This window comes from Triticum aestivum, chromosome 5A, assembly GCF_018294505.1.
Source record: "Triticum aestivum cultivar Chinese Spring chromosome 5A, IWGSC CS RefSeq v2.1, whole genome shotgun sequence".
In the NCBI taxonomy this organism is placed as follows: Eukaryota; Viridiplantae; Streptophyta; class Magnoliopsida; order Poales; family Poaceae; genus Triticum; species Triticum aestivum.
The window spans coordinates 595,577,026-595,591,641 of record NC_057806.1 but is presented as its reverse complement, the minus strand read 5'-3'; the positions used below and the strand labels follow the sequence as shown (position 1 = coordinate 595,591,641).

At 49.8% G+C, this 14,616-nt stretch overlaps 1 protein-coding gene across 1 annotated transcript; it reads right to left on the bottom strand.

Annotated features, from left to right (window-relative positions):
• Window positions 1-1,921: 1,921 nt before the first annotated feature.
• Window positions 1,922-4,111, bottom strand: LOC123105125 (probable N-acetyltransferase HLS1). Its single transcript, XM_044527124.1, has 3 exons — window positions 3,471-4,111; window positions 3,128-3,297; window positions 1,922-3,028 (listed from the first exon to the last, which is right to left on the bottom strand). The coding sequence occupies exons 1-3, from the start codon at window positions 3,663-3,665 to the stop codon at window positions 2,176-2,178; spliced, it is 1,218 nt and encodes a 405-aa protein (XP_044383059.1). The 5' UTR covers window positions 3,666-4,111; the 3' UTR covers window positions 1,922-2,175.
• Between the last annotated feature and the right edge of the window lie 10,505 nt (window positions 4,112-14,616).

The following is a 14,616-nucleotide window of genomic DNA, read 5'->3' as shown; positions in this document are numbered from 1 at the left end:
ATAGAAATCAGGGGGTGTGATTGTCATTGTTGACCGCCCGCCGCAGAAACAGACCATAATCCCGCCAATTCAGCCGCGGATGAATGTTAGATGGAGAGTAATTTGATGAATATGGCCCACCTGACAGAGAAACGCGGAGGGGGCATGGCTAGAAGCACGTGAGGCACCGTGCGGCTCGCTCTCATTGCAACAACTCGATGAGCTGACCGTTCGATCCAGAATGGACGGGATCCGGGGCGCTCGGTTTTGTTACAAAATCCTTGTGGTTTACCAATTACAAAATTCGTTGATTAAGAGTCAGCCACATAGTACTCTCTCCGTTTCTTTTTACTCCGCATATAATATTTGGTCAAAGTCAAACTGCACAAAGTTTGACCAAATTTATATAAAAATATGAACATCTACAATACTAAAACTATATAGTATGAACATATGTTTCATGATGCATCTGATAATATTGATTTCATATCGTGAATGTTTATATTTTTCAATATAAAGTTAGTCAAACTCTACAAAGCTTGACTTTGACCAAATCTTATATGCAGACTAAAAAGAAACGGAGGGAATATTTCTTTTCGTTTAGGTAACCGTGCTAGTCATGATTCTCCCGAAAAACAGTTTCACTTTCACAGCTGAGGTCGTGACGGTTGCATCACACTGCGCCCATGCAAAAAGTAAGCCCTTCTTGACTTTGAGCAGCGCTCGCTCGCTCGCCATTTGGCAGACGAGCCGACCACGGTAGCGAATAGGCTGAACCCGAATGATTAGCAGGTAAAAGACGGTGGACTTTAAATCCGGCGGCGGCCCTGACCGACGCGACGACACCGTCGTAAATTCAGAGGCGGCTGTGTGTCGGCAGACAGTAACCGCCGGACGGACGGGCACAGTGCGGTGAAAGCCTTTACAGCACGCACGGCGCACGTCTCGACGCGACGGCAGTCGGTCGACCAAGGCACACCCACAGTGCACGTCCCTCCTCGTCAACATCCGCGCTTCATTTAACCCGGATCCACTTGGGCGACACACGACGGCGACCCGACGAGCAAGCGATCGCGGTCGATCTCTACGTATGTGGCGCACGGCGGCAGGGCCACCTCCCGATAAATCCGGCGTCCCTTTCGCGCTCGCCGTCGTGTGGAGTCCGTGCGCTCACGTCTGCTGGCCGCTCTGTGGAGTCAATTCGCCGTGACCCGCCGCCGGGGAAAGTCCTGGACATACATACCGCCAGGGAGTTGAGTTTGTTGCAGTACGAGCAATGACACCTGCAAATCTGTAGCGCAGCAACAGTATCAGCCGCCCGATCGTACTCTGCCAGCATGCATCACTCTCCGTTTTGTCGATTGCAGGGTACGGGGCCAATCATTATGGAAGGTCCGTGCCGTTTGGTTTTACGAACGAACAGACCAGTCTGGACTGGACGTTGCTGATTCTAGCAGCAATGGTTTTCTGAGCCAAACCGAGCCAGACACACTGATAACATGTGTGAAAAACTCGACATATGCGGGGGGAAAAGGCACCGGTACTATCTATCTACGGAGTACTAAAAGACATAAAGTGGAAGCATTATCGAATTTCACCCCACTGGCAAATGTCCTGGGCTCCATTATCCTGCTCTGTTGTCGGCTGATCTGTGGTGTGAATCCCCACGGTCGACCTCCAACGGGGGGGCCGCCGGTGAAGCCAAGCCTGCGGGTTACACGTAAACCACGCAGCGGCATCCATTTACAAGTCCGGGCTCATCGTCGAGCCAACAAAAGCAGGATCTGACATAGACGGGGAAGGGGATGCGTCAACGCAGAGGCAGAGCGCAAAAAAGCAGCAAATCTACGAAGCGGGCCGAAGCCACGGAAAGCAAAAAAAAGCGGCCCAAAGGCACCAAAAAGGCCGCCAGGTTTTCACTCTGGTCTGCTACTCAGCTCTGTCGACAAAAAAAAAATTTGCTGTTAAAGCAGCAGCTCAAGTTCTCTCGACCTGCAGAGAGCTGTAACCGCACAAGTTGAAACAGAGAGCACTCCTACGTACGTACGGAAAAATGTGATGTACCGCGTCCTTGGAACTCAGAAGGTTCGGGAGGGAGCACTGGCATGGCACAGTGCTCTGGAAGGAGCAGGCCGGATCAGACGGAGGAGAAAAAAAAAGCCTACATGATCTAATTCAGAAAATCTGAAAATGAAGCTAAAACTCTCTGGGGTCGACGAAGATGGAGCGCCCGGGCGCCGCCTTGGTCCAGTCGCCGAGCAGCCCGTGGTTGTAGCCGTCGGCGAGCCGCTTGATGCACCAGAGGTCCTCGGCGCCGAGACGCGCCCAGTGCGGCACCCCGGCGCGCACGGGCTCGAGGGCGGCGACCTCGGTGGCCACCACGCCGCATCCGCCGCGTCGGGCCATGTTGTGCGCGTGCCGGCACAGCGCGCGCACCAGCCGCGGCGCTCCCGGCCCGGCGCCGCCCAGGCCGTAGAGGAAGTAGAGCCCGAACGGCGCGAAGAGGTTCGGGATGGAGGGTATCCGGAGCCACGGCGCCGCTCGGTCCACCAGCCGCGTTGCGCCGGCCGCGGCGCGCATCAGACGGGGTGCGCCGCGCACCTCGAGACGGAAGGCGTCCATGCAGTTCCACACGCTCAGCACCGCCCACGAAGCCGGCGGCGCGGCGAGAAATGCCTCAACGTCCCCGTGCCAACTTGTGCCCGCCGGGAGCGCCAGGAACGTGCCGAGCGACAGGGCGTTGGACAGCACGGCGTCGATGTCGGCGGGGAAGAACTCGACGGCGGCAAAGTGCCAGCGGTAGAGGCGCTCGGCGTCGCGGGGCTCGAGGCGCACGATGGAGGCGCGGCGCGAGGGCTTGAGGGCGTGGCGGAACACCGGGTGGACGAGCAACGACGGCGTGCGGAACTTGGAGTAGCCGCAGCGGGAGGTGAAGAGGCGCACGGACGCCTCGTTGTCCTGCTCCGTCGCCATGTACGAGTACTCCGCGCCCTTCTGCCGGAACCATTGCTCCATCCTCTCCACGAGCTTCCTCCCCACCCCTTTCCTCCTGCATGCGCACCATCGCATTCCAAGTTAGAAACTGGTTCGATAGTCGGAAGTTGCATGTTTCTTTCTTGACGATGATGGTGTTATATTATACACGTACCGATGGTTGGGTGAGACGCGGAGGCCGAGGATGTAGGCGACCTTGGTGTAGATGGGGTCCTTGTCCTTGGCGTGGGAGCCGCCGGAGACGACGGACTTCACGCAGCCGCGGACGAGGCCGATTATCTCCGCGCCGCCGCCGGCGGCGCTGCCGGTTGCTGTCTCCGCGACCTTTCCATATCAGGGCGGTTCAAACATGCGTTTCGAGTTAATTAGTTTTGGAGGCGGGAGTGGGCCAACGCCGAAGCGACAGGGAATTAAACGGGAGGAGGAAAAGGCAAAACGGATATACACTACGAACGGAGAACGCAGCCATTGTTCTGTAGGCACGTACGAATACGTACCAGCATGAGGAAGTCCGGCGAGTTGCGAATGCGGCAGAGCGGGTCGCCGAGGAGGTCCGTGAAGAGGCACATCTCGCCGCCGCCGCCGCTGGACCCCACCTCGCACTCCCGCTCCACCTCCTCCACGCCGGCGCGGTCGCGGACGTCGTCGTACTCCCGCACCACCGGCTCCTCCTCCGCCACTGCCTCAACCATGACCGACCGATCGAGCTCGCTCACTCACTCACTCTCTGACTGTAAGCAGTGCAAAGATGGGTAGCAGGCAAACGGACGAGCTCGCGAGAAAGGGAGATGGAGGGGGTGGAGGCTCGGCGATTTGGATATATAGCTAGACGGCGGGGCAGGCGGGGAGGGGGGCCCGGCCCGGACGAGGGGAGGGCGCGGGTATGAATCACGTGAGAGCCGGGAAGGAGGAGGCGCTCTTTCGCGTGCCTGCCGCCGTCTCAGTTACTACGACCCACCCAGTGCGCCCACGCACTGGAATGAAATGCTTAGGAATCGGTACGGCCGATTCGGGGAGGAGTAGCCACTAGCGCATCTTAAAAGTTTTGGAAGCCAAGGGTTTTAATTGGGCAGTAAAGGCTGCGGAGCTCGGAGCGACTCGCTCCGGGGCCGTAGGCTTTTCAATTGGCGACGCGAGGTGGAAGGCAGAGAGGAGAGGAGAGGAGAGCGAGTGTGGCTGCCTACACTGCTTCGGTGCGGTGATACTCGTTGGTTGCTGCTGCGACGGGGCTGCGCGGCTGCTACTTAGAGCATTTCCAGCTGTTGGCCTTCCAGAAGGGGCTAAAAATTGCTCTTTAGGGGTGCACCGGCGCTAAACCGCGCACTGGGGGCGTGATGCCCCCCAGTCGCGGTGCATGTTTTCTTGAAAAAGTCAAATACGGCGCAAACACGGCTCAAATTTATCGTAAACATCGGTGAGTTCGTTCAAATTTAAACATATTTTACAAAAAAAGAAAAATAAACTAGCACGGGCTGCCCCCGCCGTCTCCATAGCCGCTCCTCGCCGTCTACCTCGCCGCTCGCCGTCCGCCGCCCGCCTTTGCAGTTCTACATGCCGAGGAGGCGGTAGAACCGCGTGTAGTCGTCGTCGTCGTCTCCGCCGCTGCTGCCGCCGTCCCTGCTGCATCCCTCCCCGGGTTGGCGCGGCGGGTTGGACGGTCCGGGGGCGTCGTCGTCGTCGTCGCCGTCGAGGACGACGATGCCGTGCTCGTCCTCGCGCCCACGCTTGCGGGCGGCGATCTCCTCCAGGGCCCGGGTCTGTCGGGTCATCTCCGTCCGGAGGTAGTCGTCCCGCGCCCACCGCAGGGCGTCCTCGTCGGAGAAGCCGTGCCGGGCTATCTCCTCGTACTCCGCGGGGAGGCCGGGCTCCGGCTTGGGCTTGACGAGGACGAAGCGGCCGGTGGGGGAGGCGTTGTCGCCGATGCGGACACCGGAGCTGCGGGTGCGCGCGCTGACAGGCGTGTCCTGGGGCTCCGGCTTGACGGGGCGGAGGCAGGGAGAGCCCGACGAGCGGCCGGACGAGGAGGACGCCCCGGGCCGCTCCATGCGCTTCGGCGTCTAGGAGCTTCCACGACGGCGTGAGAAGGACGGGGGAGCGGGGTACTCGAGGCGCGGCGTGTTGCCGCCCTCGATGTACTCGAGGACGGCCTCCAACGTGCGGCCGGGCACGCCCCACCACCGGCGCCGGCCATCGGAGCTGAGCCTGCCGGAGGGCACGACGCCGTTGGTGGCCTCGAGCTACTCGGCGTGACGGCGTCGGAAGTAGGGCTCCCAGAGCGGGCTGTTGGGGACGTACCGTGGCCCCTCCCTCGCCGCCCGTGGCAGGGACGCGCGGATACGTGCGATCTCCGCACGCTGCGCCGCCCCGGTGGGTGGTGGTGGCACCAGCACGCCGCCGGCGCTGATCCTCCAAGCCCCGGGCACCCGCATGTCCGGCGGGACCGGGTACTCGACCTCGAAAAGGAGGCGAGTCTCGTCCTCGTGAAGATGGCGGCGCCCGAAGCCATTCGCCGCCGCGCCGTCGCCTGGAAAGCGCTCGGACATTCTAATGGACTGGAGACGGCGAGAGGAGGAAGGGGGGAGAAATGGGCGCGTCGGGGGTGGAGTGTCTGTGCGTGCCTCCGGCGCGCTGGTGGTCGGCTTATAGAGGCGGAGGCGCCGCGTGGTCGGCTTGGCCGGCGCGTTACGCGTGGCTTGATGGCGTGCCGGCCGAGGGGACGCGCGTCGCCCGGCCTTCACTGCGCTGCCTGTGAGGCATCAATTGAGACTGACCGGCGCGGCAGCGCGCGCAGCGCACAGCTTTGGCATTGATTCGCCGTGGGAAATGAGGTGATGAGGACGACGAAACGGCGAGAAGAGAGTCGAGTCGCTGACGCGGCTGGCCCGCGGCTCTTCGCACCAAAAAAGATTCGCCCGGCGCCCCCGAGCGATCCCCAGCGCGCCGGGTCCGGGTTGGGTCCGCCGGCGCCAATTTCGGCCCGAGCCGGCGAAAACTGGGCCCTTGGGGGCCCGACTGGGCCGATTTTTTAGCGCCGGCGGCTGAAAAGTCGCCTGGGGGGTCTTCTTGGGGGCACGACTGGAGATGCTCTTAGAGAACAGACGCGCGGTAGGGTGGTGCGCTAAAAAAATTGCAGCGTCAAAATAGCGTTTTTGCAGGCACGAGAGGGTGGTTGCTTTTTCAGGCGCGGTAAAATTTTGCCGTTGGAGCTGGCGCACAAAATACCTAGCATGTGATGCAGTCTTGCCCAGCGCGCTGGAGCCGGCGCACAAAATATACTATCTCCGTCTCGGTGAATAAGTCATTCGTGTAGTTTTAGGTCGATGATTTAACTATCTAAATATGTATTATATGTGACAAAAAATATATATTAAAAAACTACATCCGTGTAGAAATCTAGTGATATACTTTTCATGACACATGACACATATTTAATTCCTCAAATTGATGACCTAGAACTACGTGAATGATTTATTCACCTAGACGGAGGTAGTAGGACGTGCGATGCAGTTTTCTCTAGCGCGCTGAATCTTATTTACCGTGCACGGGATTATAGCGTGGCTGCTAGAGCGCTACTTTCGGTCGCACACGCTATATACTCATTTTACCCAGTGCACGACTTATTTTGCGCATCTGCTGAAGATGCTCTTACTGGTTTATTAGTCCCTATTGTATTTTGGGTTAAAATTTGACAACATATTTGACTAGCAAAATATTAAGGCGTGTCACCAAAAATTAAATTGTTGGGTTCATATTTGAATGTAGTTTTTAATGATATTATTTTTGTTACATATAATATATATTTTATTAGTTAAAGTCATGATCAAAATACAATCCAGAATACGAGGATGACTAGTAAACCAGGACGGAGGTAGTACTCCATCTTATCAACCCACTAGCTAGTCACTTGGGCCATTTAAATATGATTTAGTTTATTTACTCCATCTTACGCCCTGGATTTTTTTATTTGAATGTCGATACGATTTTCAGATCCAACTTTACTCACTATTTTTTATAGTGTAATATTTTCACTCCTATAAACAGTTAAGCTAGTGGTGATTGTTCATTTCCATAATTCATACATATGGAGCATCTAATTTATTGTTCCAATGGCTGAGACTGATACGAGATTGTTGCCACCCACTTACATATATCGTGGATACTTTCAACGACCTTTAAATCCAATAAAGTAATTTGGAGAGCACATGGATATAACACGCCTCACATTTTAGCAAGACGCACAAATTCGTTGGAAAGAACTACTAAGCCGAACCAATAAAACACATGTGCTTGTGATGGCTTAAGGTAATATTGCTATGCTTTTAACGTATACTTCATTATTTCACCACCATGCTAAAGTGCAACGTTAAAATGGGGGTAAACCATTAGAAGCCCCTTCAAAACTATTTTCCAACTTAAGCACCTTGCATTTTATTGGGGTTGTGTAGAAAAAGTAATGACTAGTTTAGTGAGATCCAAAAGGTTAAAATTTTTGCCAAAATTCAAGAATATCTCCAATAACTTTCTAGTTTGACTACTTATTCCCCAATGAAGCCATGCAAATAATCACTCAAATAGGACTAAGTTCATCCAAATTCATGAGAAGGAACCTCCGGACCCCATAATTTGGTTTACGACTCCAGTCATTTGTGTGGGTTAGTCCCGATTTGAATAGCGTGTCAAAGTTCGTTTAGCTTGGGATTGCCTTCCCAATGTACGGGTCGCATCCAATGTTAGCAGATTAAAGGTAGTTACATCAGTTGGTTGCGGCTAGTTAGCCTCCCATATTGATCCACAATGTCAGGACTGAGCCACCCTTGGGCGCGAACACCTCCACTGGGTTTGTGCCTATCACATCGTCTTATAAGCAGGTGCATATCTTTTAAGTGTGTAGCAACATGTGTCTCCTTTCTTACCTATAGAATAAAAAAATATTCATAAGCATTTATTAGGATAATCATGTGTATGACTTTCCAAGTATACTATGCAAAGAATTTTAAACACACTTTTGCTCATAGTTTCTACTAGCATATGTTAAAAGTTACCAAAGATGTGCTCGACTTTAATAGCGTTTGTATGTAAGGGTTAAGGTTCATGGAAGCTCTAGGCTTAGGGCGTTACAATTGTGCAACAAACCTTCTCTTAAGGTGTTAAGTAGAAAAATTGTTTAGATGGACGGGAGAAAGAGAAAGAAAAATTACTTGATGGGCAGAAGTGACCTGTAATCTGCTCTTGTCAATACCGCGTTGTCAAGCAAATTTTAATTATCTTTTATCAATGCATATTAATATTGATGTGAGAATTAATTACATAAAACACGTCTTTTAGAAAATATCGATTAAAACTAGATGTATACATAGCACATGCATCACCACAAGCATGCACCGATACAACGAGAAGATATAAAAAGGTTCCGAATGCAACCTTGGAGAGAACATTTCACTCAATCATTGCTGTCCTATTTGGTGCTAAATTGTTTTTTGTTGTATATTAATTTTTATTCTAAAATCAAAAGACCACGAATTTGTTTTACTTTGAATTTACATTTTTCCTTGCATGTAGGGAAAACAACATTTTGTTTTCATTGTTTTGATTATCAAATCTATCTAGACATAGTTTGCTAAAAAAATAACATATACAAGACATTTTGACAATCAAACAAGGGTGTTCAAACAAAGAAAATATTAGCTGCTCCCATCGATCCTCTTTTTAGGCCCAACTCGGAAAAAACAATCTTTTATATAGGCAGGGTTTTTAAAAAATCCAGACCAATGGAGGATCTTTAACCTCTCACAAAAACCCTCTCAAAAGGATAATATTTCCTCATTGATTACACATTCCTTAGTGAGAAACCATACATGCACCATTTTCAGTAAGTATGTTATGCATTAACACTTTACTCTATGGCTAGGAGTACATGGCTAGGAGTTACGCTATGCAAGTCAACAAGGGTGCTCAAAAATATCACGGCCCACGTCCTATTATGCTCTTGAGCACTCTCGGAGTATTTGACAAAAAACTACCACATTAGGGGTATCCGTCCCACAGAACTACCACTTTCAAAAAAGTGACTAATAACTACCGAAAATTTCAAATTTTGTGGCAAAAAAACTACCAAGTCGTTTTGATCATCCATTTAACCGTTTTAACCGCATAACTGACAGGGATGGCCCACAGGCAGGCGGACGGCTTCCCTAACGGCTAACGGCGCCCCACTGGCGGCTGTTAGTGGCCCGTCTTGGTCGGAACCAGCCAGGGGCCAGGTCAAAACGACCGATCGGCCGACCGACCGACCGAACCACATCTCTCTCCCCGAGCTTTCTCCTCTGTATCCCTAAGCGGCGGTGGTAATGGCGGCGGTGGATCCAAACCCCGACGCCGATTTGTTCGGCGGCCAACCTCCTGACGTAGTTGGGGGCCGCGTCGACCTTTTGGAGGTCGATACGTGGCTAGGAAGCTCTAGCTTTGCGGTGCAACAGACTGAATCTAGAGTTGGCGGCGGCGGCTCGACCACCGACGAGCCATCCCAGGAGTTGGCGTCGGCTCCACCACCGACGACGACAAGAAGTGCACCTCGCGGCCGGCGCAAGCTTCCTCGTGCGGGAGGCGGCAGGTACAACATATCTTCTTCTTTTTCAGTTTTATTGACAGGATGTATTTTAGGTCAATTTCCCCTAATGTATGATAACAGAGTAATTGCAAATTGTTAGAAACTTTAGCAGTGTGCATTTCTTTATAATAATTCATTCCATTTTTGTCCAGTATTGATGACCCAAAATGGGGAATTTGGTTCCATTTAGAAGCCAGAGCTTCTGTTGTTAGAAACATGTACCAGTCAGACATATCATTTGGGACTCTGATATCTCTTATTAGGAGTGAGGGTTGCTGCTCTGATGATTATATGTACTATGTTAGTGATGCTCATAAATGGATAGAAGGCTTAGAGAAAATATCTTCTGAAGATGATGTGCAGCAGATGTTGCTCCACTCTCTAAATGAAAAGAGTGTGAACATAAGAGTTGTGAGAGCAAATGAGCTGTGTAATGCAGATGAAAACAGAGATTATTATTTTGTTGATCATTGCATTAACACCCAACAAAGTTGCACTAAGTTGGTGGATACAAGCATGGACAGAAAGGAAGAGCTTAAGAAAAGTATTCTTCAGAGAGAAGCTGACCTCAATCATTTTGAAGGTGACACTGATGTATCAGAATTTCTGTCTGATTCAGATGGCAACAGTGTGGAACTGCAAGCAGTTTCTTCATCTGATGATGAAGATAGACCAATGGCACAGAAACTAAAGCCAGTGAGAAATCCTGGTCCAACAATTAGATCACACAATGAGGCTGAGAAAATGGAAAAACCAGATTGGTTGCCTGAAGCTGATGAAAAATGTTTTCCTGGTGATTATGGCATTAGTGATGAAGAAGATGAGCCTGAAGGATCCTATAAACTACCAAGTGGTAGGAAGAGAAGGAATATGAAGTTGAAGGAAAGGGTATGGTTCAATCCCAAACTACCAAACCCAGAAGAACAGTTTTGTAAGGGATTGTGCTTCACCAGTGTTTATGAGTACAGAGATGCACTTAGGGATTTTCACATTAGGACATTGAGGAACTTTCAATACCATAGAAATGCCCCAGATAGGATTATTGTTTGGTGCTCAGAGAGAGCACAAGGATGTGATTTTTATATCACTGCCTCTAAAATAGCTCATGAGAAAACTTTCTGCATCAAGAAGTGTGATATTGTGCACACTTGTGGAGCATGTGCAGAGTCCACAAAGGTTACTACAAAGTGGTTGTCCAGATCAGTACAGGAAGCATTGAGAGAAGACATTAGATCTCCTGTGGATGCATTAATTAAAAAGACAAAGACCAAGTTTTCAGTGGATGTGTCAAGGAGTGTGGCATATAGGGCAAGGAGGAAGGCTGTTGATGTGGTGCAAGGTGATCACAAGCAGCAGTATTTGAGGTTAAGAGATTATCTTCAAGCTGTTCTTGATACAAACCCTGGGAGCAGGTGTATAGTGACAACATTTGAAGATCCAGAAAACCCAGCACCTACTCCTAGATTCAAGTATCTTTTCTACTGTTTAGCAGCTTCAAAGGAAGGTTTCCTTAATGGTTGCAGACCATTTATAGGTAATTTTTGAAGATTTAACTGTTATTAATTAGTGGTTTCCTAGTAGTTCTATGTTGTAGCTAATTTGTCACTTAATCCAGGTCTTGATGGATGCTTCATCAAGTTAACCACTGGACAACAAATACTTGCAGCCACAGGAAGGGATGGCAACAACAACATCTACCCCATAGCTTTTGGTGTGGTTGACAAGGAAGATGGAGAGAGTTGGACTTGGTTTTTAACTCAGTTGAGATGTTGCATTGGTAGTGGCAACAAGTTTGGAACATACACCATCATATCTGACAGGCAAAAGGTTAGTGTCTTATGCACAAATATGTTTGATCAATGTGGTTTTAGTACCTATTGGAATTATTTAAGTTTGATCATGTGCATTACTAATTTGTTAATGTACAGGGCTTGCTTAAGGCAATAAATGAGGTATTCCCTGATTCACCTCAAAGGTACTGTCTTAGGCACATATATGCAAATTTCCAAGCAGCTGGATTTAGGGGGCAGGAACTAAAGAAATGTGTGGACCAGGCTAGCTACTCTTACACAAAACATGGTCATGAATTAGGGATGGCAGATTTGAAAGCACAGTGTGAGGATGCTTGGAAATGGCTAAAAAAGATTGATGCTTCTGCTTGGGCTAGGTTTGCTATGGATCATACATGCAAAACAGATCTAGTGGTGAACAACCTGAGTGAAGTGTTCAACAAGATGATACTGGATGTTAGGGCTAAGCCTATAAGGACAATGTTTGAAGGGATTAGGACCAAGCAGATGATCAAGAGGCAGCAGACCAGAGAGAAGTTACAGATTAGCAGGTGGACAATCACACCCAACTATGCAGAGATTTTAGAAGAGAACAAGAAATATGCCAAGTATTGCCAGGCTGATAGAGCAGGTGAAACAATATGGCAAGTTACCAGCAAAGAAAAACAATATTCTGTTGACATGGAAAAATATACCTGTGATTGCAAGAGATGGAACATGTCAGGAGTACCTTGCAGTCATGGCATATCTGCAATGACAAAGCAAAAACTGCATCCTGAGGACTATGTTAGTGAATTTTTCAAGAAGACATTATATTTTGAGACATACAAAGAAATTATATACCCTGTCCCTGGTCCAGATTGCTGGCCTCAAACAAACACACCAGACATTGAGCCTCCTGTTTTTAAAGAAAAGGCAGGGAAAAACAAACTGCAAGGAGGAAAGGGCAGTTTGAAGTTCCAGGTCCAAGAGATAGTAGTAGGATGGGGACTATAACATGTAGTAACTGTGGGCTAGAAGGACACAAATATACAAGTTGCCAGAAGGCTCTGAGGCCTAAGCTTCAGATGAGGAAAAACAAACATCATGTAATTACATGACTTACAAGTTTCCTTTTTCCATGGTATTTACCTCACTAAATGTGTCCTGGTTCTTGAATGTAGGAAAACAGGGCAGTTTATGCAGATACACCAGCTGCACCAGCTCAAGGCCATGCTACAACTGGAAGAAGAGCCAATCCTACCATATCAGTCCCTGCTGCAACAGCAAATAGAGCATCACATTCTGCTCCAGGCCCTTCTGCATCAGCACCAGCCCCTGTTGGTACATCCAGAAGGGGCAGGCCTGCAGGTAGAGGGAAAAATTCTGGTTTCAGTACACAAAGATCTGCCACAACTTCTGCACAAGGTTTGGCAGGGACCAAAAGGAAGAGGTATCCAAGCTCCAAATTGAAGGGCTACTTCTATGCAAGTGGTAACTAATGGTAAGTTTGAACTTAGTTTCTGAACTTAGTTTCTAAACTTAGTTTCTAAACTTAGTTTATGCACTTAGTTTCTGCACTTGTCTGAACTTGTCTGAAACTAAACTTGTCTAAGATGGGCCTGTTTCCCTGTTATGCTTTATTAATTTGGGCCTGGTGTTGGGATCGGTTATTGGATCTCTCTGCCCCCCTCCCAAGCCTGCCATTCTGTCTACAAAAGTCGCAGCGATCGTACAACCTCTTTCCCCTAACCCAAAACCTAGCTGCCGCGGAAGCACGCGGACCCTAGTTCAGCCAGAGATGGATCCAACATTAGGAGAGGTAGTGGATGACCATGAGGAGGTTGATAGGGCTGCTGCGAGGGCCAATCGCAGAGCGCACGCGCTGGAGCGATGGCGGAGGCTGGCTGCCAGGATTATGGCAGAACGCAACGCCAACGATGTCAAGCAGTTCAATGAGGCGTTCCCAGAAGGAACGCACATCACGGATGACCTTGTCATCTGGTGGGCAAGAGACAGGGCAAGCTTCCATCGATTCCAAGTAACAAGGACTCGGTGGACTAGGATGTTGGCTACGTTCGAAGGAAGAGAGGATTAGTTCTCTGCATGTTATCTGCATGCTCTGTGTTTTCTATTTATGTATGTCTCTGAACTTATTTCTTCCTTTATAATGCATTTGCCTGCAATTATTGTTGTTACTTCTGAATGTTCAGAGCGGTGTCATCTTCGTCGTCTGCAGAGTGAGAGAGCATGCAACAATGGAGATGCGGCAGCAAATTATTGTCATCTTCGTCGTCTGTATTAGTACTATGTTTGCTTAAATCAGCTCGAACTATCTATGTTTTATGCGTTTTAATGCGTGGTACTGAATGTTTCGTCTCTGTCTATGTCTGAATCTGGTTAAGGATCATGCTATCTAAGCATTGCTGAATGTTTCTAAATTTGGTTTAAGTTTATGAATCAGGTTTACATTCATGAATGTCTGTAAATACTTGAGAAATCTTTTTTGCGTTTGGTTACATTCCAACCTAACTTTCACTTTCCCGATGAGAAATGACAGCAAATTATCACAAGTTTCAACACACTGAAATTGTGAACATTAAATACAACACATCTACCACCTCACTATTACTACTCCACTGCCACACAACACCTCCCCCGACTTAACTCCTCCACATAACTACTACTCCAACACCTATCCACCTCACTTCTGCCGCATCCACAACTACTCCTCCTCTCCCTAGCTCCAACCATGGCTGGTTCTTCCTCTTCCCCTTCCCCAGACCCATGGCTAAACCCATTCCCAACTGGCAAGGGATGGGTTGCCATGCTTCTTGGTTCAGCACACGGCGACCAAGAACTCTTCCTCGATTACATGAATGTCGCCATGAGGTACACCAGCGCTATTGGGCTGGTAGATGCAGCGGAGGAAGTGAGGAAGAAGGCGACTAGTGAGGAGAAGCAGCGCATGGAGCAGCGCTATGGAAACCCAGGTAAGGTGGTCATGCCCATCGACATTCTCCTATGGGCAATGAAGGAGGCCGACTCCGGCAATGCTGGGCAGAGGCAGCGGTGTGCAGACCACCGCTATGTCGCTCCAGCACAAGCTACATCAAATGCAAACGCAGCAGAGGTGCATGAAGACGACGACCTACAGATCGTCGCACAGCCAGCTGTGCAGGCTCGCCGCCGTGCTCCTCCCATCATCATCATCGATGAAGACGAAGAGGAAGAGGAGGTGGAGGTGCAGCCAAATCCCACCCAACT

Coding starts and splice junctions, on each gene's coding strand:
- LOC123105125 (XM_044527124.1), bottom strand. CDS start 3,665: ATGGTTGAGGCAGTGGCGGAGGAGGAGCCGGTGGTGCGGGAGTACGAC. Junction 3,298..3,470: donor CGCCGGACTTCCTCATGCTG/GTACGTATTCGT, acceptor TGATATGGAAAG/GTCGCGGAGACAGCAACCGG. Junction 3,029..3,127: donor CGCGTCTCACCCAACCATCG/GTACGTGTATAA, acceptor GTGCGCATGCAG/GAGGAAAGGGGTGGGGAGGA.